Source organism: Mobula hypostoma, chromosome 25 (assembly GCF_963921235.1).
Source record: "Mobula hypostoma chromosome 25, sMobHyp1.1, whole genome shotgun sequence".
In the NCBI taxonomy this organism is placed as follows: domain Eukaryota; kingdom Metazoa; phylum Chordata; class Chondrichthyes; order Myliobatiformes; family Myliobatidae; genus Mobula; species Mobula hypostoma.
This window is the reverse complement of record NC_086121.1, coordinates 30,188,251-30,214,557: the sequence shown is the minus strand read 5'-3', so window position 1 is coordinate 30,214,557 and position 26,307 is coordinate 30,188,251. Positions and strand designations below refer to the sequence as shown.

At 40.3% G+C, this 26,307-nt stretch overlaps 1 protein-coding gene across 2 annotated transcripts in view; it reads left to right on the top strand.

Annotated features, from left to right (window-relative positions):
* The first annotated feature begins 4,566 nt into the window (after positions 1-4,566).
* The window catches only part of wnt4 (wingless-type MMTV integration site family, member 4), a 34,833-nt gene continuing 13,092 nt past the window's right edge, over positions 4,567-26,307 (top strand). Inside the window, exons 1-3 of one of the 2 annotated variants that reach the window (XM_063033377.1) lie at positions 4,567-5,151; positions 7,884-8,119; positions 22,888-23,019. In XM_063033377.1, the coding sequence (XP_062889447.1) occupies positions 5,072-5,151; positions 7,884-8,119; positions 22,888-23,019 (448 nt within the window). In that variant the 5' untranslated portion in view covers positions 4,567-5,071. Of the gene's footprint in view, positions 5,152-6,535; positions 6,824-7,883; positions 8,120-22,887; positions 23,020-26,307 lie in introns of those variants that run through there. The other variant, XM_063033378.1, reaches the window with a different exon arrangement.

Sequence of the window (26,307 nt, the reverse complement as noted above, 5' to 3'; positions counted from 1 at the left end):
AGATAGAAACTCTATTTTATTGAATGATAAACCTCCCCACCTCCATTCCTATTTATGTGTTTGCAATCTAAAATGTGATTCTACCTTAAAATCTTCACATACTCATAAAAATTGAAAATGAGCTCCACTTTCATGAAGGGCCATGAAGAAAATGACATTTAATGCTATTATATGGTTTATATTTACAATGAAAAAGAGCAAACAGATATGGTAGGCATCATCCATATAGATTTTCAAGGTGTTCACAAAGTCCTATAAAAAGTATCTCAACCACCAAAATTGAGATCCAAGGAACAAATGGGACTTTGAATAAGGAATTGGTCTAAGGTCAGATGGCAAAGTATTGTGGGAAGCAGTTAATTTCATTGGCAGATTGGACAATAGCAGACAGTGATGTTCCCCAGTTGTCAGATTAGGGGCTGCTATTTTTGACACTATTGACAGCTTTGTTGTGAGTTTTTGGGGTGAAACTTCAACTTTTGAGAAGACACCAAAAATGGAGATGTGGTTCACAGGGAGAAGGGCAGTAACAGCTTTTAAAAAAGGCTGGTAGAGAATATATACAAAGGTGAACTAATACATTTTGGCAGAAAGAACAAAGAAACCCAGAAAACTAAAAGGGGTTTTGAAACAGAATTGCCTAGGTGTACATGTATATAAATACTTGCAAGCAGCAGGACAATCTGAGAAAGGATTTTCAGCTTCAAAAACAGAGAAAAAGTAAATAAAAGGAAGGAGCTTGTGTTGAATCTTTATAAAACACTGTGCAGGATACAATTGAAGTATTCCACCCAGTTCCGGTCACAAGACATTAAGAAAGACAAACTTCAAAGTTCAAAGTGAATTTATTATCAATTTATTACATGTTACCATATACAACCCTGAGATACATTATCTTGCAGGCATACTCAATAAATTCATGGAATAATAACCATAACAGAAACAATGAAAGACCATTCAACTTGGGCATTCAACCCATGTGCAAAAGTCAACAAACTGTGCAAATACAAAATGAAAACAAATAATAATGAAACAAATAATAATAATAATAAATAAATAAGCAATAAATGCCGAGAACATGAGACGAAGAGTCCTTAAAAGTGAGTCCATGGGTTGTGGGAACATTGAATAGGTTGCGAGAGTATTAAATGCCAAGCTGTAGTCGAGGAAGAGCATCCTGATGTATGCATCTTTGCTGTCCAGTTGTTCAAGGATTGAGTGAAGAGCCAGTGAGATGACATCTGCTGTGGACTTGTTGATCTGGTAGGCTGATTGAAGCAAATCCAAATTACTTCTCAGGCAAACAGAATGCAGAAAATACTTAGTAAAATATTTCTGGAAATTAGGGATTTCGGCTATCTTACAATGATGAAGCTGGGATTGTCATCCTTGGAGGAAAGAAGATTGAGAAGAGTTTGATGAAGTGTATTGGAACATGCTGGACTCACATTGAAAGAGGTTATTATAAATACTAAAGGCCCATAATGCATAGATTTAAAGCAATGAGGAAATTATACAGTGGGGGAATCTGAAGAAAATCTTTTATTGGCAAAAACTGTTCATGATCCTGAACTTACTGCCTGTAAGGGAGTCACTTGCCAAAGTTTTTAAAATGAATAACATTGGCCATTGAGCAAAGGAAGAGTAGGGAATGTGACTGACAGGATTCCACTGCAAAGAGCTGCCAACAATTAAATAAGTTGAATGGCCTCTTTCTATGCTGTAATGATCCTATGATCTGGTGATTAAAGATGTTCTGTTACTCATTTAGAGGAATTTCACCAAGCTCAGGTTTGGAGAAGACTGCAATGAAAAGCAATCACATCAAGGCAAACGTTCTCTGTAGTACTCCAATATTTTCAAAGACATCAGATAATCTTACTTTTTTTGTAAAAATCAATCTGAATATTAAAGAGAATGAATGGAATATCTGTCAATAATTTTCAAGCTTTTGTACTCTGGATCTCCTGAGAACAGGTAACATGACTCATCTCATGAAATCAATATGCCTTCAATGCAACTTTGGAAGATTATCTGCTACTGAATTAGTATGGCATTTCTAATTCCCTTGCCAACCAGCTTTAAGGTTAATTTAATGATGACGAATGTGGAATTACTTGATACAGTGCAGAGAAGACTGATAAGGAGATTCCATTTATAAAACACCTTGCAAAGCATGAGAACATTGCAAAGAATTAAAAATTCTTCACCCAGAACTTTTGAGAGTTATTGATTCAACAGTGAATCTGAGTTGAATTGGAACAGTCCCAGAGGTGAGACTTTACTAGGTAAGTTGTTTTTAAAATGTTTCAATTGGCATGCTATCACTATACAATCGTGTGCCACACTAGTGATTATAAATAGCCTGAAAAGTAAGTTATCTTGCAATCTGAAATATCTGTTGCATTTCTTACTACCATGAATGGCCCTTTCAAAGTGGAGGATCAGTTGGTTTTGCAATCCTTTATTATCCCTTCCTGATATCTGACTGTCAAGAGGGGAAGGTTTATCCCTGGGAATATGCCTGCCATAACCCTGATTGAGCTGAATTCAGATCACCACATTGAATTCTTTATATCACTTTGTGATCAGCCTCTATTTGAAACATTAACCAACTGTACCAAATTTTGATCAATCTTCATCCTGTCTCTTTGGCAAAGATCCCTTCTTTGAGCCATGTGCTGTTAAATCATAAATGTATATCTAAAAGATATATAGATATAAGAAATTACCCTATGTGGCATTCATGTGGCTATTTCCCCTATGCAATAATTGTGATTTTTTTTTACAAAAAGAAAGATTCCACAGTCTGCAATTAATTGCTGTCTTATGAATGCTACGTAAACTATATTTTAAGAAGCAGCCTAGAGTTTGGATTGAATTATGCATGTTTCTCATGTGATAATAGTGCAGAACAGAATTTTAGCCTGGGTAGGCCCTATGAGTGATCATTTCCACCATTTGGAAAACTGATTGTATGTGATTCAACACTGCAGAAACAATATTTTTCCAATGTCAGTTACTCATCTAATGCTGTCACAGATCATGCCGCACAATGTTCCTCAATTGCCAGCAAACACTGGGGGCATTTTGTGCAGCTTATGACATGTGTTGATCACACACGGAAAAAAATCAAGAGTGCACTGTGAAAAAGATGACAATTAAAGGCTTTGCATTATTGCAGCATAAACCAGCCTTAGTTTTCACGATAAGGGAAACTACGTCAAAGGGAGCCGCTTAACTATTCAGGGGCCTTTTGTATAATTGTGTGCTGCAATTACCCTCCCCTCCATCAGTGCATAGCTCACAGTCATACTTGTCTTTTATAAACCAGTCAGGGCAGACTGTCGTGCAGGTGGGGGGAATGCCCAGACATATGAGATGTCCCCCTCCACCATGTCTTCCCTCATCTCTGTAATTGCCTATGATGCAGCTGTCCCTGTGGAGAGTACATCAAAATGGGCCTTCTTTGGAGCATTCAGCATGGCACCTCTGAGTTCCAGATGCAACTGCTAAAATCTTGCTTAAGAACATGACCCTTGTGCTGTTTGTAATATATTTTTGCCAATTTCACCAAGGTGCCTTATACAATTGTGTGTTAGCATACTTTTCCTCTTCTTCTCGTGGCCCTTCGGATGGAGGGTGACTACTTCAGTTTTAGGGCTTCAGATGTGACGAACGGTACCAATATAGGAAACACGGAGGTTTCTACAGATGGGGCCAGAAGCTGCTCAGGGGAGAGGGAGAGTGAATGAGATGGTGTTCTGCTTCACCTGCTCATATAGGCCCTCGACATTCTGGTTCCTGTCTTGGATGCCCCCCGGCTCCCCAACTCCCGTGGGTTATGAAGCCAGCGATTCTTAGGAGTGGGTGATCTGTTGCATAGGGGGCATTGAGCAGATCCTTGAATCTTTTCCTCAGCCCATCTCTTGTCATGAGCACCAAGAGAAAGAGTTACATTTTCTGGGCAGATGCCTGTGCGTTAACGAGCCCTATTCTGTCTCTAGATTAGGAAATCAAGTTATAACCCGTTTTTGTGGCTGGACCAGAGATTAGAGAAAGGGCCCCCCATTCTACCGTTCTCGGTTGCTAATTTATGATCCATGCTGGAAAGTGTGAACGGTGGGTGACAACAGGTTCGGGTTTGGCTCTGGTGTTTTGCACACAAGAGCGTTCGCGCTCGGTTCTTGAAGGCTCGCATGAAATGCGGCGGATTGGATATCCGTATAAGTTTGTGAGTTGTCTGCCACCGAGCAAATGCAGGGCAAAAAGAATTTGGTTTGGACTAAGTTCTGAGTCTTTAAGGGGAGAAATGCGAGCTCCAAAGGGGTGAGAAATCTATTGATTGTCATTCTATTTGACTTCTCTCCCTCTGCCGGCTGGCGCACTGCTTTTCTCTTCCGATCTCCCAGTGTATTCAGTCAGATGGTGCTCCAGTCAGTGTATCAGTGACTCATCCAGAAACCACACACAGCGGCGAATGGAAGCAGCCTTTGGGGCTGATTGACGCGGTGGCCGGTCCAACCGAGTGCTGCCTTCCCCGCCCCGGGGGAGGCTCTGTGCCCGATCAGGGATCCGAACGGGGCTCGGCTCGCCGCTTCGCAGTCTCCTGCTCACCCAGCGTAGGCGCAACATCCCACGGATACCAGCCTTCGACAGTGCACCGGGATTCGCAGCGCTCCCTGCTGCCTCAACAATCTAACCAGGGCTCGCTTGGACACGGGCTAGAGCTCCACCGAACCTCCGCTAAACCCACAGCACAGCCCTCGACCGTGCCATTTCTCCAGAAATCACTTATAGCCACATTCAGACAGCACTTAGAGGCGATTTCTCCGTCCGTAAATAGTTATATATATATTGACGACATTCTTTGATTATAACTTTTAAAGAAATTAAGTGGATCTTTGAACGAAGATATCTGTCAGCCTATAGCAAAACAACCTGGAAAACTTGTCGTTTCTTTTTGTAACTTTTTTTAATGGGGGAAAATTCTGAAACATTTATTTAAACATTCGTCTGCAGTTGAGGGAACACATACTTTTGCCTGGATTTTAGGTTCTGAAGTTTCTTCATGATGACTCCGGTCTGCTTCCTGCGTTCGCTTCTCGTCCTGATCTTGGCTCTGTTGTCGGCCAATGCTAGTAACTGGCTGTAAGTGTTGATAATTATGACAATATTTTGTTTGTGTTATTGCAAAAGAAAACTATTGATTCTTTCATCTGAAGGCGATGTGGTGCAGATGGCAGAATGCATGTGGTGAAGAGACTGTAAGATTCAAACGCTCCTTGTCCTACAAAAACAAAAAAAAACTTTTTCTTCTTATTGTGTCCAAGTATATATTTTTTTAAATCAGATCTGCAGATTCATCTGAATGAATGTTTTCCAAGTTGACATTAAGTTTCTAAAATTCCCCAATAAAATAGCACCACCCTTCCAAAACACTAAACATATGTGGCGATTTCAAAAGATCCGTGTTATATAATTTTACCGAATCGGTGTAGTTACTGTTACTACATTTGCAAGTTGTTTTCCTCGCTTCACTCAAACCACGAGCGATGTCCCTCGATGCGGAGAATATCATTCTTATTTATTTATTTATTTATTTATTCATTTACTTTTGATTAGTTAGGTGGGGTGATCGGTGAGGGTGACAGAAAAGTAGGCTTGTGCAGACCTGTTCGAGACTTCAGGAGATACGTGCTTTCAATTAATCTTCATTCTTTCATTCATACTGTGTGAGTGAAGGTACGGGCTGATGACAGGCATTTGTATTTAAATCAAGATTTACCCAAGGCTAATTTATTCCAATAATTTTATTTTCAAGAAGCGCGTCATTATATCTCAGCGGTGAACAAAATGTTGTGAGAATAGTCATAAAGTAGTGGTACCACGTATAATCGCCTTCTCTCTGTTGTACCGATGTCCCGTCAAATGAAATGGCACTGATTCCGTATTCAGTTTCCTTTTGAAAAGTAACATGCTTATAATCCTTCCATATCTAGCAGAAGGGGCTGCAGGGCTGAGTACAGAGTTGTTGTTTTCGAAAATGAGTATCAGGAATTGAGATGGGTTAGACCAGCAACAAGTGACTTAAAGAGGCAACGCAATGGAATGGCATACTGGATCTACACAGCTTGCGTTTTATGTGATTTATGGGGCGCTGAAATTAAACGCAATTGTTCTGTCTCTCGCTGCTATTGTGCAACAAGCATTTCGTCCTGTTTAAGCAAGAGAGCAAATCTGAGAAACGGGTGAAGCAGAGGGAGAGAGTGTGAGAGAGGTGGATCTGTCCATTTCCCATGTCTTATTAAAGAAGGTATTTGTTTTCCAAACGATCCTGGGCAAATCGGAGGAGGGGGAGCTGTTTGGGGGAGTTGAAGGTCAGCTTTGCACAACAAGGACCTCGTACACTGTCATAATGCCGAGTGCGAACCGCTCAAACAACAGATAGCTCATTATTCCCATTTGTATTTACTGTGCTGTGTCCTACCCAAAAAAGCGCAGGATGGGGAGTCCTTCTAAATTCTGGTTACGCGATGAGCGGGAGTTTAAAAGGTTAAATAAAAGTGTACCAAACTCCAGAAGGCAAAACAGAGTTATCATTAACCCTTTAATTACAAAACATTTTACTGTGGCTGCAAGTTTAAATCCTTTAGATCAAGGAGCCTGTTGATATTCAGTAACACTTCGAATCCGAGAGCTCTGTGAATCCTGAATTATTTTAGTTTAACGAGAATCTCCATTGTTCTGTGACCAACATTATGGTGAACTGTGTCGGCAGGCTTCATGCTGGTATATGGAGAGAAAACTCATTAACCGCAAGGTGGGTGTCCGTAATTAACCGCAGGTCCCTTTTCCGCAGTGAAATTTAGTGACATGATTCCCCATGAACTGTAAAAGCACAGCGAGGGAAGATGATTTCTACCTTTCAGTTTATGTACTGTTTTCTTACAATTTTCGGTCTTAATAATGTTTTTCTGTATATTATTTTAAGAACTTATTTTCAACTCTAAATATTTATTAGCGGAATACAGAATATAGCATTCTGGGGTTTATTCAACAATACGATGCATGTTTTGAAACTTTCGCGATAAATGTGACGTGCAGCCCATTATTTGAAATGCACAATTCCCATAATCAATTCTCAGTATTTCTGTCAATAATTCAAGTTGTAAAAAAATTGGCTACAGAAATTCAAATGATTATTTTACGTCCCTTTTCAAGCATGAGCACAGAACCCGAACTGCACCGGCGAAATCTGGATAATTTATGTGATACGGCTCATCATCAAAACAATGTTTTCTTTGAAGTCCATTAAATAAATACAAAGAGAGCTGGAAAATAAACGTAGAAACCGAAGTTTGACAGTAATTTGGTATCGTCTGCTTAATGTGCTTTTACGGTCTCGTCCTCTCCCATAACAGAGAACGCGACCTCATACAAAGTTCTCTGATATCGTTTAACTCATCTGTTACGGAAGGGACGAATTAGGAAAGTCTAAATTTGCAAATAACTTACTTTGCACAATTTTTCAGATTAGAATCTCCATATTCTAATGTGTTTACCAGTACTTAAATATAAAATACTAAACTTTTAAGATAAATTTCCAGGCAAAACATACAGCTAAGACAGTGTTGGCACTGGCCCAGGGAATGTGTTTGGGGGTTCTGAGGCTGTGATAAATGGAGTGTGCTGTAATAGATCAGTTCAACAATAAACTAGATCTCTTATTTTTAATTCCAGTAGATCACTCGTTTTGAAATGCGGCATATCTGATTTGTTATCTTGCGGTGAGCCCTCATTTATGTTAGACCGCTGAATTCCCTACTGTTTTAAGTAGATTCTGCTAACCCGCTGTTTTTGTTTTTTTTTTGTTTTAACAGGTATCTGGCCAAGCTGTCATCCATCGCCAGTATTCAGGACGAGGAAACGTGCGAGAAGTTGAAAGGCTTGATAAACCGACAGATCCAGATCTGTAAGCGGAATGTGGAGGTGATGGACTCGGTGCGGAGAGGTGCCGAGCTGGCGATCGAGGAGTGTCAGCACCAGTTCAGGAACCGCCGCTGGAACTGCTCCACCGTCGATACGCTGCCTGTTTTCGGCAAAGTGGTCACACAAGGTACTCAGAGGTTACACCCGGTAATCCCGGGTTATAGCACACAAGGTGCTTAGATCAGAAGCAACAAATCCAGGGCATGAACCAAGAATAGTGCAAGGATCAGTGAAAGTTCACAGTTATAATATTGTCATGAGAAGCTAAATTAAATCACAGAGCCTGGCGATATTGGGTTCCACTAAGGACGGCATGTCTTTTAGCAGTCAAAGCTGAAAAATGTGGGGGATTGATCTGTAAGAGGGAAAAAAAGGTGCCTTCTTTATGTTGCTTCCCTGTTTAAAATTCTTATATTCTCATTTAATCCAAGAATACGGTAAGAGAATTGAAGGATGATAAAGGAAAGGAATTCCATTGTAAAGAATTCCCTATCCACATTCATCAGGGTTGCTCGTCGATCCCTACAGATTTGATGGCCAAAGGACATGTTTCCATGCTTTATCTCTCTAACAATCATTACAGAATTAATGCACACAGGTCAAAGACAATAATCTGAGGTGGAAACAAAAGCTCTTTTGAGACAGGAGTAATGATCACCCACAAATTAATAATATTGAAACACAGAGAATGAATGCAGGTGCACATCTGTGGTAGCAGTCCTGGAATGGAACAAAGGTGGTACAGGAATATGCTGCACTCCTCACTCTCAGGAAACAATAAATTATTGGGAAAACCAATAAAAGTTGAACTTCAATGATTGATCTCTTGGCCGTCTCTAATTTATCAACACTCTGTAACTTTCTACTCTTGCTCTCCAAAAATCAAATATGATGTCCTCTTCATGGATTGAAATCATGATACATTATAATATCACTTCCTGTAACTCACTCTTCCCCAAGATTTCAAACCTGCAGAATGCTTTATCTCCCTTAGTCATCTCACATTCCTGCTATCTAGAGGTTAAGAAGCCCAGCCCAGGACAATCGTAACTTAGCTTTTTCCTTTTGTTCTTTACAACCTTGAGAATGTTTGAACGCTTCTGCCCCTTATCAGAATCAGAAGAAAAATTAAAAGGAGATAAAAGTCCCAAGAAAGCAGAATTACACCAAAGAAACTCTTGGACAACCAAATGTCAACTGATAGTGTCATTATGGTTATTGTACTACGGAAATGGGAATGGTAGATCATTGATAGCAATCTTAAGATTCAATCCAGAATAGCAAACACACACGTTTTACTAACAAGATATGTATGATGTAGAGGCACAGAATAGAAAAGGGTGCAAAACTGCAAATGATTATGCACAGATCTTATTTTCAAGCTAAAACCAAATTAAGGAATTTCTCAGATGACTCCATGAGTTTATTCAGTGAATATTGGAACCCCCATAGATGAAAAAAATTGTTGGATCCTAGGTTAAGATAGACCTTTGGGGACAAGGTGCAGTGCTTGCTCTGGGAGAACGTAATTGGGTGAGGGCATAATTGGACTTAAAGGATTCTGTGATGAATGGACTTGCCAATCATAAACACGAGGAACTCCACAGATGCCTGAAATCCAAAGTAACACACACAAAACTCAGCAGGTCAGGCCGCATCTATGGAAAGGAATAGATAGTCAATATTTCCAGCTGAGTCCCTTCTTCAGGACAATTATTGGAGCTTAAGCAAATTAGTAATGGTCAACAAATTCAGGAAAACAAGGAGGAAGAAAAATCGTTTAGAACACTGATAATGACATAGCTACATTGGGAAATAGTGAAATTCAATGTTTAATATTAATAATTCAAACATTCGACAAAAAAATCCTAGTTAGTTCAGTCAGTGCTTAAAACAAGTGACAATAGATCAACCACCTAGGATAAATTCCCATGATTTCCATTTACATCAAAGTCAATATAAATGAACACTGATAGGTTTAAGGGGAGTTAGTCTGCTGCTGCCTGTGTTACCAATAGCTTTAATTAGCTATCAATAAACAGGATATTTCTGTCTCCTCTTATTTCAGATTCTGACTCATTTCTCATGTACCTCCAGCATGTTCATTATCTATTAGTTTCTGTGCTTGCTTCACATTCTAACCAACAAAACACATTGGATTAACGAAAACAAGATGCAAGATACAAGGAGTAAAACACATGCACACACACACAGCCTCACAGACACAAAAGCCAGTGGCCTCACAGATGGATTAGGAACACTATTATCAGATCCCTAAACAGAATGGGAATCATACCCTAGGACGTTCATGTACGGTGTCATTACAGTAATTCCAGAAGTCACCCAAAATTGAAATAATATTCTTGGAAAGTAATAGAAATGGCAACTCTTTCACCAACACTGCCCACTTCCACTTGAACCTTTGCTTGTCCCTAGTTCAATTTTGTTTATCTGCAACTTTAATCATCATTTGTAAACTTTTTATCTTCCAATTGAGCTCATCTGAAATTCTACTGCCCTTATTCTTCTTTGCATCAGATTCTCTTCATCCATCTCTCCAGTGCCAATAATATATACTGGCTCAGAGTTCTTCAGTGATTCAGTTTTAAAATACTAAGCCCCATCTTCAAATCCATCAGAATCCTATTTCTTTGTTTTCATGGAGCACAATAACAGTTTGGGAACTCCTCTGAAACACAACTCATGGATCTGCCTGTCAACCATCTTGCCCTTTAGTCTGGAAGTACATTTATATGACTCTTCACCCCTATTTTTTCTTTTAAAACCTTCCTCACATGTGACCAGAGGTTTGGTCTTATGTTTATTCACCGATCATTATTTTCTTTCTAGATATCAAAGTCAAATTTTGACTGATTGTATTCCTGTGTAGGGCATTTTTTTCCCAAATGATTTGTATAGTTGTTGTACATGGAGCTGTATAGAAAATTGAGCAGTTAAACACAGAACAGCAGCGGTAACTTAGCAAAATTAATGCATTAAGGTGTCATGTTAATACTGAACAGATTTGATGTAGGTCAAATATTGATCATGTGAGATAATAAAAATTGAATTAAAAAGAGGAGATCAAGAATGGTTATAATTGGAAAGGAAGGCTCAAAATTATATTGATATTAATAAAAGGAAAGACGTCATTGATTTACACAGATAGTGCAGGTAAATCAGGGACAGATGTTTAGTAAGACCTTTAAAACATTCCAAGTAAAATAAAACAGATAGACTTGATTGTGGGGGCTTGAGATCTGAAGGAAATTGCAGATATCAAAAGAGATGGTTGGAAAGTATAACATCTAGCAGTAACTGTAATAGGATTTACAATGAAATCCTGGGCTTTGAGAAGGCTTAGTCAAAGATGGAGATATGCAATGAAATATAATACATGTAGGAAAATAAACATTAGACCACGTAAATTATGCACTGAAGACATCTGAGAAACTCAACATTGGAATTCCTGGAGTGCTAGGTTTTACATTAAATTTAAGGCTAGCCAAGTTTAAGCAAGGATGTCCAGAACTGGCCCCAGGAATAACACTATCGATGCCTGTAGACACGGATGTTCAAACATACAATACACAAGTAAAACTTCTCTATTTTTCTTTGCGACACTTTGTCAGTATTTTACCATTGTTAAAGTATTACATGCAAAGCAAATTACAGCATCTGCATTGGGACAGAGTTGTTTTTATAAAGAATAATTTAACAATAGTTTGAAATCCCAGAACTAGGAACATTTGAATTTTAACAAGTGAAAGCTTGAGACTTTCTTGAGGAGATGGTTTCACATCACCAGGTCCATGTACTATATGCCCTGCAATATATGTGTTGCCAGTGCAAATTAATTGAAGATGTTAAAACATAACAGATTGTCAACTGAACATCTTAACATTTTAATACTGGTATAATCTTACTATATTTTTTTAAAATCTGTCCTTCACAAACAGAGAACATTAGCTTCTGACCTGAGGGGCAGAAGACTTTTAATATTTAATATGTGGACATATCAATCTGCAATTTGCCAGTTTGCTCCATCCTCACAACTCAACCTGCATTTAAACCAGCTACATGAGGGCACTGTGAAAGAGTTCATGATTCCTTTATAATCCATGTAAACATGCTGATCAACGCTTGGCTGAACTATACTGACCATTCTAATAACTGGTTCTATCTATGCTCCTTCATCTCCTTTTCTCAGTATATTGTTCTGGTCCCTTTGTCCACAATTTCTGTGTTGTCAGCCGATTTCAGCTGGGTTTGTACTTTGGAGATGAAACGACTTGAAATAGAAATAGAAACAGAATGTGAATGTATCCCAAAACCATTTTGCAGGAGCCTATTTAAAACAAATCGTGCAGATTTTCACTTGACCTTAGCATAAATGGGAATAACAAAGGAAAATGTATTCAGCGGGTCCTGTTCAAACTGTCATCATTGACCAGCAACTTAACTGGAATAGCCTCATACAGCAGCTATAGAGCAGGTCTGAGATGGGGTATCCTGAGCTTAACAACTTGCTTCTTAAGATCAGAACCATTTACTGGCATATCAAGGCTATGAAGGAATACTCCCTACATATCTGGGTAAGTGACAGTCAAGAAACTTAATACCATTTAGAACTAATGAGGCATTTAATTGGTACCTTATCCATCATCCAAAACATTCATTCCCTCCATCAATGACACACCAAAGTTACAATATATATCATCTACAAAATATATAACAGTTATTCAATTAGGATGTCCCAGCAAAACCTTGCAAAAAAAAAATTATCAAAAAAATTTGGCAGGGGTAGTCCTCTATCTTCAAGGGGAACCAGGTCTTGGGAACACCACTACCTTAATATGCCCTCCAACTTCACACACCACCATGACGTAGAAATAAGGTGCCAGTACTTTGTTTTAATGCTGGAACTGTTTGCCCAACAGCTGGTGAGGGAGCACTTTCTCCAGAGGACTGTTACAGTTCAAGTAGGAGGCTCACCACCAACTCCTCTAAGACAATACATATAGGACATAGCAGCTCACTTGATAGGCACCCCACCCACAACCCGTCACCGACTCCAATGCACTGTAGCAGCACCTTGTACCATTTACAGGATGCACTGCAGCAACTTACCAAAGGCTCCTTAGACAACATTTTCCACAGCTTCTACCAGCCATAAGGACAAGAGTAGCAAAGCACATGAGGAACACCACATGGGAAGTTGCTCTCCAAGCCAAAGACCATTCTGACTTGGAAATATACTACTGTTCCTTCACTCACTGGGTCAAAGTCCTGGAACTCCCTCCCTAAGAGCATTTTGGGCAATGCTGGTATACCACATTGAGGTTTAAGGCGGCAGCTCAATGTCACCTACTTAAGGACAATAATAGATGGGAAATTAAATTCTGGCTCCGCCTGTGAAGAGCACATCCCTTGAATTAATTATTTAATAATTGCAGGTCTTGCCAATATTGTCCAAAACCTGAAACTAAAATTGTTTAAATAAGTAGGTACTTTAGGTCCAACTATCACGTCATGTTGGTCAATTGAATTGAACAGTCCCAAACCAAGATCTCATCTATGTTGCATCATAGTTCTTAAATCGAGGAAGAATGCATAAGAGGGTGAACACCCAGGAGCAGAAATGCTCATGGTATTGTAATTGTAGGAAGACGGGTACTACAACGTACCTTAAAGTGAATTTGAATGTAAAGTGAGTGGGGTTCGGGGGGGGGGGGTGAGATACTCTAAACGGACATGAGGGTGGGAGAAACAGGCCTGGAAGTGAGCCAACCATTAATTTACTGGGTGATGCCAAAATGTTCCATGTCATTTTTAAGCCGGAAAGGCTTGGAGCCGCTATAAAGGAGCCGGCAGCCGCTATCTAATAGAACTGCGGGAGGGAATGGTAAGCGAGAGGCAGTTGTTCTCATTGTGGATGGATGAGCGTGGGATTCCATGGATTAGAGCGACCTCCGCTGTCATGACACAGCCCTGCAAGGTGAGGACCGGCCAGCCGGACTCTCAGCTGTCACATCGCAGTCCATCCCATCCCAGCATGTGTTGAGGACCTTCGTTCCATCTCCCACCTTTCCCCGTGAATGTTCAAAAGGGAATTGAGCTCAGTAAAATGCAGACATTATTTAAAAGGAAACAATGTGTTGGCAGCTCGCGTCCTGCTGCCGCATGCTGGGTACTGACTCTCATGACATCGAGTTACCCGCAACCGTGGGGGACACGTTCTGCTGCAGGTCGATAGATTCCATGTTAATAGCACAAAATATGTCACGCATTTGCATTGATTGAATTTCTGCCGGATGAAATTTCGTTTGTTATTAACACGTGAAGACAATGCATTTGGCGAAATTGATTTATGTTCATTTAATTACCGTAATTTTAAAAAATACAATTATGTTTCACTTATTATTTTCGGCCCCTTACACTTCTGAAGGGTTAATAGTTGCTATAGTGCTCTGCTGTCTCCTTAACTGTATCAGCGCTGGGTTGATAAGGGTAGCTTGTAGCCTGAAGTCAATATTGAAACGTTAGTACTGGCACACGTGCCTTTTCCAAAAGTTGGCTATTCAGTCCCTTGATCCTTACTCTGCCATTCACTTCAGTCATAGACAAACTGCAGCACAAATTCAGTTTTAGCGCCATACTGAAGGAAAGTCTATTAACAACCACCAGAACCTGCAGTCCTGGTTTATTCAGCACCTCCTGTGAGGTTCACAGATCAATTTTTGTCGTGGTTCTTAAAATGAAAACTGATCAGGTTCCCAAGTTCAGGGACTGGCTTGATCTACATGGTTCAAACCACAATGGATGGTTTGTTTGCTCATTAGGGCATGAGACGGGTCTTAAATCAATGAGTCATACAAACATACAACCGTCTTGCTGGTGCCAGGTCTTTAAAATAGCTATCAGTTAGCCAATCTCCTCCTCTTTCCTCATAACACTGCAGATACTGCCTTTTTTAAAATTATGCTCCGGTTCCTTTGAATGTGGCAACTCAAAATATTCAAGCCTAGAAACTGGATCCACTTATGCATTTAGATCATGAGTCAAAGCCTATATTTCAGACAATCCACTTTAATAGAATTACAGAATGATATTTTAAAGGTCATGGAATTCATATTTTTGTCCATCGATCCTTCTAAAGATCTATCCACCTGATCCTCGTCCAGTGCTCAATGTCCACAGCTCTCCAGATTTTACCTCTCTGTACTAATCTAGTTCTCTGTTTTAAATGATATTAAATTCACTTTCATCATACTATCAGACAGTGCATTTCATGCCATTGTAACTTGAGTATTTCTTTCCTTGTGTTACTACTGGTTCTTTTGCTAACATCTTGCCAACTGTACCTGCTTTCTTTTGCTACTGCTGAAAGGAATTTCTTCTTTTATCAAAGCATTTCATGGCTTTGAATACCTTTATTGCATCCTTCCTCTCTCTGCTCCATGCAAAATAAATCTCATCCTTCTAATTTCACCTTGTAACTTTTTCACCTCTGATACTATTCCAGGAAATTTATTCTATATCCTTTCTTTGGACCTTGATATCCTTCATGTGCGATGCCAAGAAATGATAATATTTCATGAGGCCAACCCAATGTTTTACTTAAGTTTAACATAATGTCCTTGCTTTTGTATGCTTCTTCTGACAAATGTGTCATACTCCTAATTAATGGCTCAAATTACCATATCTTCCGCTATAGACAGTCAGGTTATTTCCAGTGTATCATGAACTGGGTAGAAAAACTTAGTTTATTTTGCAGTTTAAGCGTAATATAGCTGAAAATGAGAATCACGCAATCACTCCAGACTTCCCTAGAACAAAAATGAAAGGGAAGAGAACACTTATTCTTTGTTTTTAGAACAGCATGGACTATTTTGGCACCAGCAGATCCCTGGCATGCCAAACCCAGGTAACTATGCACGGTTTGAGTTCATAATTGGCACTCAATTGGTTTGCATTTTTTACTAAAATATTTATAATAGGTCAAAATATTCCTACATTACAAAAATGACTACACTTTAAAACTACTTCATCAGTTGAAAAGACTTTTGCAATGCCTTGAAAGTTTCTCTAAATATGCCACACAAGTGCAAGTCTTTCCTTTTTTGCAATTTCGGTTAATGCCTACAGGTTCTCACCACCACGATGCGGATAAGGTACTGAGCAGTTCTGATGCTGCATTAAGCCATACTTTTCAATCATAACTCTCTAGTAAACATACATATAATGCTTGTTGTACTCTGAATGGAGTAAAATCTTACTTCCAACCCTCTGTTTCAAAGTTATACTGTTAGCCATAGAGCATGGAAAGGAACCATTCAGCCCAATTCTTTCATGCTGACCAGTGGGCACCCTAACATATTAATCCCATTGACCAACACTTAATCCTACACCGCCTCCTATGCCAACGCCTGTGTGTTCATCTAGACACTATTTAAACTCTGTCTGTGACCCAGCTTCAACCACCATCTCAGTCTGTAGAGGGTATTACAGTGCACTGTATTCATTCAGACCCATATCACAAAATCTCTTGGTGGTATTTCATACTATTCCAATCTCACAAATTCTTGATAAATACAACCAAGTTATCAATTATTTTGTGTCAGTTTTTTACTGTGTGTATTAACTAGATTGAATTTCACATAATGGATAAGGATATTTAGCCCTTAACATCAACAGTACATTGGCTTTCTAAGATGTCCACTTATTTCTGATCTTCTACCTTCTTAAAAATTTCTTTCTATATTTTATCCATTTTTTAACTATTTATTATTACGTGTCAGGAAAACACATCAGACAGGTCCTCTCTTCATTCATTTGCTGATGAGCTTTAAATGATGCAGTCCAGATATGGCACAATGACATGAAAAGCAAGGACCAGCACCTTAGCAAATGGCTTCATTCCCTGCTTCCAGGAACAAATTATTCAGATGAACAATTGCCATGGTAATAGACCTGCTTGAGGTGAATAATCAATTTACTTTCATTGTGAGGAATAGTGGGTAGAGGAAGGGGGTTTCGACTTTACACTTGTCAATTCAGGTAAACACAAACAAGAGAAAATCTGCAGATGCTGGAAGTCCAAGCAACACACACAAAATGCTGGAGGAACTCAGCAGGCCAGGCAGCATCTAGGAAAAGAGTACAGTCAACATTTCGGATGGAAACCTTTCTAGAAAATACCCTTCCGGCCCTTTAAGCCGCACAGCCCAGCAACCACCAACTTAACCCTGAACTAATCACAGGACACTTGCTGAAGGGTTTCCACCTGAAATGTTGACTGTACTCTTTTCCTAGATGCTGCCTGGCTTGCTGAGTTCCTCCAGCATTTTGTGTGTGTTATTCAGGTCAAGAGAGCAATTTTATGCATCTTTCCTTCAGATCAGGGAAGGTATGGATTCTAAGTGAAAAGATGAGGAATGCACCTGTCAAATGCACAAAAGTAGAGAATGAGAAGTTTATCCTTTTACTATATTGCTTTAAGGTGGCATCGTCATAACATTGTTTGAGTCACATGGATATCCTTTCCTCTACAGTTGCAAGGCCATTCTTGCATCTGTCTTTCATCAATCCCTGCAGATACTCAATTTCCATTCTTTGTTCTATTATTGATGGCCAACTGAAAATAGAATGTGTTTGTATTAATGTGCATCACCAAGCCATTGGAGAATGGCAGAGAGAGGAGGGGAGCAGAGTGGTTGATCACTGCTATGGCTCCACCAATTCACACAAAATGATATACATTTTTTTAACTGGACGAGTTATATTAGAGTGATGAATTGAAACTGTGACTGTTCTATTTCCCTTTCCACCCCTGGGGTGTTGAGTCCATTTGTAACACTCCTATTGTCATCCTGCTCAATTAAGCTAACTCAGTGCAGATTAATATATCCTCATCTATTCAACACCTGTAGGGAATTTACCAGCCATTGAGGGTTCTTATTCATATCTAACTGAATACCAACAGTCATAGCAGCAAATTGTGCTGTAATTTATGTTCACAGTACCCACTTAACAGTAGATTTCATACTTCCTGTCTCATATTTCCAAATGCTAATTTGTTAATTAGTTGTATATGCAACACTTTAACACTTCATTAATCATAGTCTAAGCTAAGCACTCTAAATTCATGCTGCAAACTATGACTGTTAGCACAAAGAAGTATTTTAGCACCATTACTTATGTGTGCCACAGTCCATTGGTGCTTTAAATTTATACGCATTGTTGAAAAAGCAATTTTAAGCATTATTCACAATGGACTAAGGGGTAAGGTGGATACAAACTTGTGCTGAGTCTGGCAGTAAGCAGATGGATGACATTGCCTTTGTCTGGTAACATTGAAGGTCCTACGTTAAGTTTCATTCCCAGTTCCTAGATGGCATCAGGATGCCCACATTCAATATTAATTTAGTCGAATAGACTAATCTTATTTGGAAGTGTTAGGGTGAGTGTTGCACATGGAAAAATGTTACATTGATTGAAAATGGGATGAAAGTATACTACAGGGTCAGGGTGTATCTAATTCACCTAGAGTCTTGGTTTGACCCGGGTGCTTGAAATTAAACAGCAACAAAAATACATAATAAAAGAGGTGTTATGGAAAAGTTAATAGCCCAGCAACTGTAGCTGTCATGTAAACAAAAACTGTTTAAATTAATGAATCAGTTGGTATGTTGACAAAAATAAGGGAAATACTGAAAAAAAATGTACCTTTGATTTAGCTGAGGCCCTTGAGAAATTTCTCTAATACTCAAAGACCCATTATTACTGAAATCGGCTGTGTGGAGTGGATTTCATAGGGCCAGAAAGAACCACTGAAAACCAGCACTTATTAACTTCATTCCTGGCTGCTGCATCTTCTCCAGGGACCAGGGAAGGTCTACACAGGCCAAAGATGTCATACCATTTTGCTGGTCTATTCAGTAAGTAGTCTGCTGTCATCCTAATAGCCAAGTCTGTGCCTCTGATCAGCCCCTGTCAATCCTTGTTTTGGGGGGGGGGGGCTCAAAAGGGTCAGATGTAACAGAAACATCCAATTTACATCACTGCTCTTTTGCCGAAGTTGGGCCTGCTGTCAGTAGCATCAGAGGAAAATAACTATAGATGAAGTTAGTGCAGGAATGAACAATGACAACTGAGCTCAAAGGACAAAGTGCAACCAGAGTGGATGCAGTTCCTCAGCCCATAGTGAAGAGCATTAGGAGAGATTGATGCCAAAGGTCTTTTCGTGAAGGTACTGTCTAATTTTGCAATCTTTCAATATCATCGGGCTGGGAAAGGGAAAGATTTAGTCAGGTTACATACTCCTGATCATTAACCAAAGATGCATGCTGAAAACTCTACATTAGGCTACTAGTAAGACTGTTTTAAAATGTGCTCTGCAGTTGAATGGTCAGCTATGACAAAATACCTCCAACTCTTGATTGAGAATAGCCAGTTAAGCAAAGGAAGTAAATTACTGCCAATGTCCTTGAAAAGCTGGAGGAGAATACTGGTGAAAATTATGGTGACAGAGGATTGAATTCCAGTACACCCCATATGTTTAAGGAAAAGTTGCATCACATTCCTATTAAACATTATTCATAACATTTGTGTGTTCTAATATATCTGGAACAATATTTGTTAAGAGAAAATAATTTTATTTGTAAATGAAGAGACTCTTAGTTTGCTAAAAAAAAATCACTGCTGTTGAGGCCCAGGACCATAATTAATAAGACATAAATTCCCCCTTGGAAAAAAAAATACTTTTGCTTTGGAAAACAGTTTAATTAAAATAGAAGAATCCAACTGGTACGGCCAATTGGCACAAAATCTTGTAAGACAGTTTCAGTTTATAGAAAATAGTTTTTATGTTTAAACACTATTAAAAGGTCCCAACGTTATCAGATCTATGATAAAGTTACTCATGAAGCTCTTTAAAAATTAGGAGTTAGAAACCCTCAACCATTAATCTGGGGCTGCAATGAATAAGCTGACCTCAGCTCTGATTCAAGATTATTTATTGTCAATCTTCAGTACACAAGTATAAAGGAGAATGAAATGATTGCTACTTGGATCCAATGTAGCATTAAACACAACAAACAAAAATACATATGAGCTTATATACATAGACCGATTGTACGTACATAAAGTGCATAGGAGTATTTGTACCCAAGGTGACTGACAGAAAATTATAAAGTAGTGGTGGTGGGGTGGGTTAATGGGCAGAGATGTTGGTTAGCCTGAGGGCTTGGGGGAAGTAACTGCTTTCGAGTCTGGTGGGCCTGGTATGGATGCTGTGTGGCTTCTTCCCTGATGGCGAGTAGAGGCTACTTTATTAAGTAGCTCCTATACCTAATAAAGTGACCACGTGAGTGTATGCTTGTGATCTTCTGCTGCTGTAGCTCATCCTCTTCAAGGATCGATGCGTTAATGCATTCAGAAATGCTCCTTTTCACACCACGGTTATAATGTCTGGTTATATAAGTTACTGTCACCTTCCCATTAGCTTGAATAAATATGGTCATTCTCCTCAGACCTCTCTCATTAACAAAGCAATTTCACCCACAGAACTGCTGCTCACTGGAGGTATTTTTGTTTTTCACACCATTCTCTGTAAACTCCATAGACTGTTATGAGTGAAAATCCCAGTAGATCAGCAGTTTCAGAGATTCTCAAACTTCTCTTGTCTGTCACTAACAATCATTCCATGGTCAAAGTCACTTAGATCACACTTCAACCCCATTCTGATATTTGGTCTGAACAACAACTGAACCTTTTGACCCTATGTCTGCATGCGTTTATACAGTGAGTAGCTGCCACGATTGGCTGATTAGATATTTACATTAACAAGCAGATGTACCTAATAAAGTGGCCACTGAGTGAATGTCCTTGATGGTTGTCCAGCTACTCCGGTTGGCTTCAGCAGCTCTGGATATGGGAAAGAAAAATCAGCCAGAATTTCCAATGAGCCTCGGTGGCAAATGCACATGTGGATTTCATATGAGGGCTGGGTTGGTGTCTGTCAGCTGTGGTGCCTATCGTGCCCACTGTTCCCAACAGCTAATTTCCGGGCTTACAAATGAAAAATAATTACTTGTGTGGAATGCCACAAGGCAAAGGGAGCTCTTTGAGCTGCAGCCTAGCACTTATCAGAGAGAAGGAAAGGAAATATAAGGATTAAAATAAATCTATTTGCAATGTTCAAAGCAGAAACACAGACTTAAATTTGGTAATAAGAAACCTTAGTTCTAGTTTAATAAGATTACAGTTGTGTATAATAGCATGGAACTGCTTCATTCTCAGCTATCATCTCATGCCTTAATCAGCTTCACATTCTTACCCACCAGCCACTAAAGTAACATGATCTAAAACATTAGTGATCTTTCAAGATTCAAGATAGTTTAATGTCATTTCCAGTACACAAGTGTAAAGGAGAATGAAATAATTGTTACTTGGGATCCGATGCAGCACATAGAAAACACACTAAGATAAAGAGCACAATAATAATAAAAATACAATAAATGTAAATACACAAGATAGCTTATATACATAGATTGATTATATGTACTGTACATAAAGTGACAGTAGGTACAGGAGTGTCTGAACATAAGATGACTCTGACAGGAAATGATAAAGACGACATGGGTTAGTGGGTGGAGGTGTTCATCAGCCTTACTGCTAGGGGAAAGTAACTGCTTTTGAGTCTGGCGGTCCTGTGTGGATGCTACGTGGCCTCCTCCCTAATGGGAGTGAAAGAAACTGTCCATGAGCAGGATGGGTGGGATCCTTTATGATATTACTGGCTTTTTTCCCCGGCACCTTTCTGTATATCTGTTGGCCCATCAATTAATAATTAATCAATGAGTAGTTGGCTTTATTAAGGGGGTTAGTTTTGCTACAGTTTATGGTCTTAAACCAGTTTTTGGAGAGAGGAAGGGAGGTGATGGAGATGTTAAGAAAGAGGAAAGTGGTGATAAGGGCCATTCAGGCAATCATAGAAGCTAGCAACCTTGTACTGTGTTTCCTAAATAGTCTGCAAGCAAATAGAAGACAATTAAGTTTTAATGTCAGAAGCAAGCCAAAAATTGTGTAGAAACTGGTGCTACTGTAGGTCTACTATCATGTGCCCAGCCAGGTCAATTGGTTTAACACTATGTCCTGGCAGAAGGCTTGTGTGATGACTGTTGCAGATGTTGGAGTTTTTAGAGCTATCATAACAGACTCCAAAACTTCTAGTTCCAAGTTGTATCAGTTATGCACTTAATCACAATACAAATGAAAAAAGACCATTGTAAAGGAGAAAAAAGTTTGAATGTTATTTAACAAAACTGTAACAAATGTAGCTTTCACACAGTGCTTTTAAATGTCAGAAACAAAAGCAAAATGCAGGGAGTTCAGGCAGGTTTGTGAGGAGTGGATTCGAATTGATGACCCTTCATCAGAATTGTGTTAGTAAGAAAATAAATAAGTAAGCAAGTGAGTTTTAAGTGGCAGAGAGGGAGAAGAAGAAGAATCCATTTGTTATTATGGCAAGGACAATGGGAACTGTATCAGTTTGGGCTGGGAAGAGAGGGAGTGAGGGCCAAAACAAAGTACATAGAGGGGAATGTAGCAAGTTTATCAAAGGGAAGCCAAGATTAACAAGGACATCTCAGAAGTACTGGCATGGGAAGGCTCATCATCAGGCAGAACTGAAGAATTTTATTTTAAATGCTAAGATCCAGTTGAAATCTAACTGGTGTAAGTACCTGCAATACCTTTGGGTTGATAATAAAACAGAACTGGTTATATAACTTGGATCCATCTATTGCTTTCTGCTCTCTGCAGGTGCTATTAATTCCATGTATGTATGTCTGTAATGCAGTTAAGTAACCAGTGTCATTTCTTTGAATGCAGGAACAAGAGAAGCAGCCTTTGTGTATGCAATCTCATCTGCTGGAGTGGCCTTTGCAGTTACCCGTGCCTGTAGTAGTGGAGAGCTGGAAAAGTGTGGATGTGATCGCACAGTCCACGGAGTGAGCCCAGATGGTAAATACAAAAATGTTGCTTCATCTAGGACTGTCTGTTGTAATGAGAGCCATTGGCCTTGCACCCGTAAGGATCTATGTTCTTAACTAGTCAAAAGGGAAAGGACCTCAGTAAATAAAGTTTTATCAATTTCAATCCAGATCCTGCTGTACATCGTAAATTATGTATAATCTGGAAAAATTGAACAAGTCTAGCAGCATATATGTATTTCTATTTCAAATGTAATATTTCCAGCAGCAGTGTATTTTGACTTGTGTTAGGTCCCAACTCAGATTGGAGTAAGGCTAGTTGTTGGGGAAAAGAGTATGGGAGAGAGTAACAAACCAATTCTTAGTCTGGCAGAGTGTTTCATGCTGATTCTCATTGCCTGGGAGGGAAAATGTTCCACTTAACCAGTGCTAGTATTCATCCTGAATGAACAAGCACCCAAGAAAATTCCCTTCTTTGTGTTTCATCATCATTTATGCATTTGTACTTCAGAGAGAAGCCACAGGTAGGGTAAGGCATATATCACTGACTAGTAATAACAGGAGGCCACTCTCCACCTTTCCAGTACCTGTGTCACGCAGATGAAACTGCATTGAGGAGTCTTAATATTTATGATGTATTTGAGACACAACAGCTAAAGAGGATGGCTCAGTCATATCCTCTTCCTCTTAAGTCCTGCATATCCCATAACTTGTTTGGACAACTCACCAGCTGTGGGTTATAAGACCAGCTTCCTCCTAGAAAATGATGAGCCACCCTAACTTGAAAGAAGTGTCTCAGACTAAAGTCAGTTCTCTATGCCCGTTTAAGGGAATGAGCAAGCCACTTAATGCAAGTACAAACATCTTGTGGTATTTGTGAAAATGTGTGTTTGATTGGCATCTTCCGTATTTAACATTTATCCAAAAATGTGCAGTCCTGATCATTTTTTTTATTTTCCAGAGGGTGGTATTAATCTTTCTGGTTTAATTCAGGGCAGCTGTCTAAAAACTACTAAGAAAGATAGTCAGGCTAGACAGCTACCATAGATGGTGACGGGAAAACAAAGCAAATGTTTATCAGTTAAAACCCAATTCAAAGCTAAGATGAAAGACATCACATGGATTGTGTAATTAAAACTCACAGCTGAAGTAAACTGTTTCCTATGTACTCTATAAATTTACTCAAATGATTAGGCAAATGAAAACATCCTTTCTTGGAAATGAAGAGCTAATAAGAAAAAGTTAAAGAAACCAAATGTAACATATTATTGTTTTCTGCTTTGCTGAAGTATCAGGTTAAAGTTTCCATAGCTTTCCTAGCCCTGGTTTAGAAAGGACAATGCTGTATTTTTCCCCTAAACTTTGGGAGTGATGTGGGGGTTAGTGGGGAAGACTAGAATTTGATGCATTCAAACAAATACCAACTACTTCTAAAGACCTTAGGTAGAATACCACTACTTGCAAGGAATAATCTTTTATACAGAATCATTAGCATATGGAACTGTTTGTCAAGCTTAATACTTAAGTACTCAGTGATAAATTTTTTGCAATTTTTCTCAAGTGGCTAGTATATATTCTTTGGGCATCCCAAGGGGCAACATTACCAGGATTTCAGAGCATGGCATGTGAGATTACAAAATCAATTAGATATGCTGAATGTGATAATCCTCAAGATGTTTTTGTATGTTTACATGCATTCCACAAAGTATCAATACCTTCAAGAACAGAAAAGCCAAAAAGCATTGATAATCAAACAAATACGGAACTGTAGTCGCGCGCACACACGCTACTAAAGAAACACACGGAGGCAGAGGGTGCTGAACTCAGAATGCCTTTACTGATTCAAAATCGCGCACTTAAATCTCCCCTCCCATGGGCCCCGTACTAAAGAAACACAGGAGGCAGAGGGTGCTGAACTCAGAATGCCTTTACTGATTCAAAATCGCGCGCTTAAATCTCCCCTCCCATGGGCCCCTGTGACCCGCAGGCTGGACGTGATGTCAGACTGTCCCTGGGAGGTCCGCCCCGAGCGGGTAGTTCCAAACGCGCTACCGCGTGTCTGCCCATGGCTCCTGATGGCGGTTCGAGTCCCGCGTGTGCAGACCACCACACAACCCCCCCGCCCCCCAGAAATGTCCATTGGGGGAGTGGAGCCCCCACTCTGTGTGGCTTGCCGGTTGGTGCGGGTACCCTCACTGGTTGCTCAATGTCTAAGTGCGCTGGTTTGAGGCGGTCCACTGTAAAAGTCTCTTCTCGGCCACCCACCTCCACGACACACGTGGTTCCGTTGTGCTGGATCACCCTGAAGGGTCCCTCGTACAGCCGCTGTAGAGGTGACCTGTGCATGCCCCTGCGAATGAAAACATACTCACAGTCTCAGAGGTCTTTAGGGGTGAAGGATGGCGTGGGACCATGCCTGGAGGTCGGGACCAGTGCCTGGGTCCCTACCTTGTCCCGCAGCCTCGTTAGCGCCGCTGCTGGAGTTTCTTCCGAAACTCGGGCCACTGATACGAACTCGCCTGGGACCGTCAGGGGGGCGCCGTAGACCAATTCCACTGAGGAGGTGTCCAGGTTCTCCTTGGGGGCTGTGCGGTTGCCCAGTAGGACCCAGGGAAGCTCATCTGTCCAGTTGGGACCCCTGAGGTGCACCATCAGGGCCGACTTGAGATGCCGGTGGAATCACTCTACCAAACCGTTGGACTGGGGATGGTACGCTGTGGTGTGATGCAGCTGGGTGCCCAGGAGCTGCGCCAGTGCTGCCCACAAACCAGACATGAACTGCGCCCCTCTGTTGGAAGTGATGTCCGTTGGGAGGCTGAACCTGGCGATCCAGTTTGCAATGAGCGTCCTGGAGCAGGACTCAGTGGACGTGTCTGCGAGCAGTATGGCTTCCAGCCATCTGGTGAATCTGTCTACCATGGTAAAGATATACCTGGCGCCCCAGGAGACTGGCAGGGGGCCGACGATGTCCACGTGGATGTGTTTGAACCTCCTGTGCGTCGGCGGGAACTGCTGGAGGGGAGCCTTCACGTGCCGCTTGACTTTGGCGGTCTGGCAGTGTATGCAGGTCCTGGCCCAGTGTCCGACCTGATTGCACAAACCGTGCCAGAGAAATCTGTCCGCTACCAGCTTTGGCCTTGCCGGCCATCAGGCTGAACAAGGGTCTCATGATGCCTGCCGTCACCGGCACGAACCGATGATAAAAGTTGACCATCCCTACGAACTCCTTCAGGCCCTTGACCGTGCTGGGCTTGGGGAATTGGTGGATGGCCTGGACCTTCCGGTAGGGGAACTGCATCATGTCGGTTGACTCTGTGGC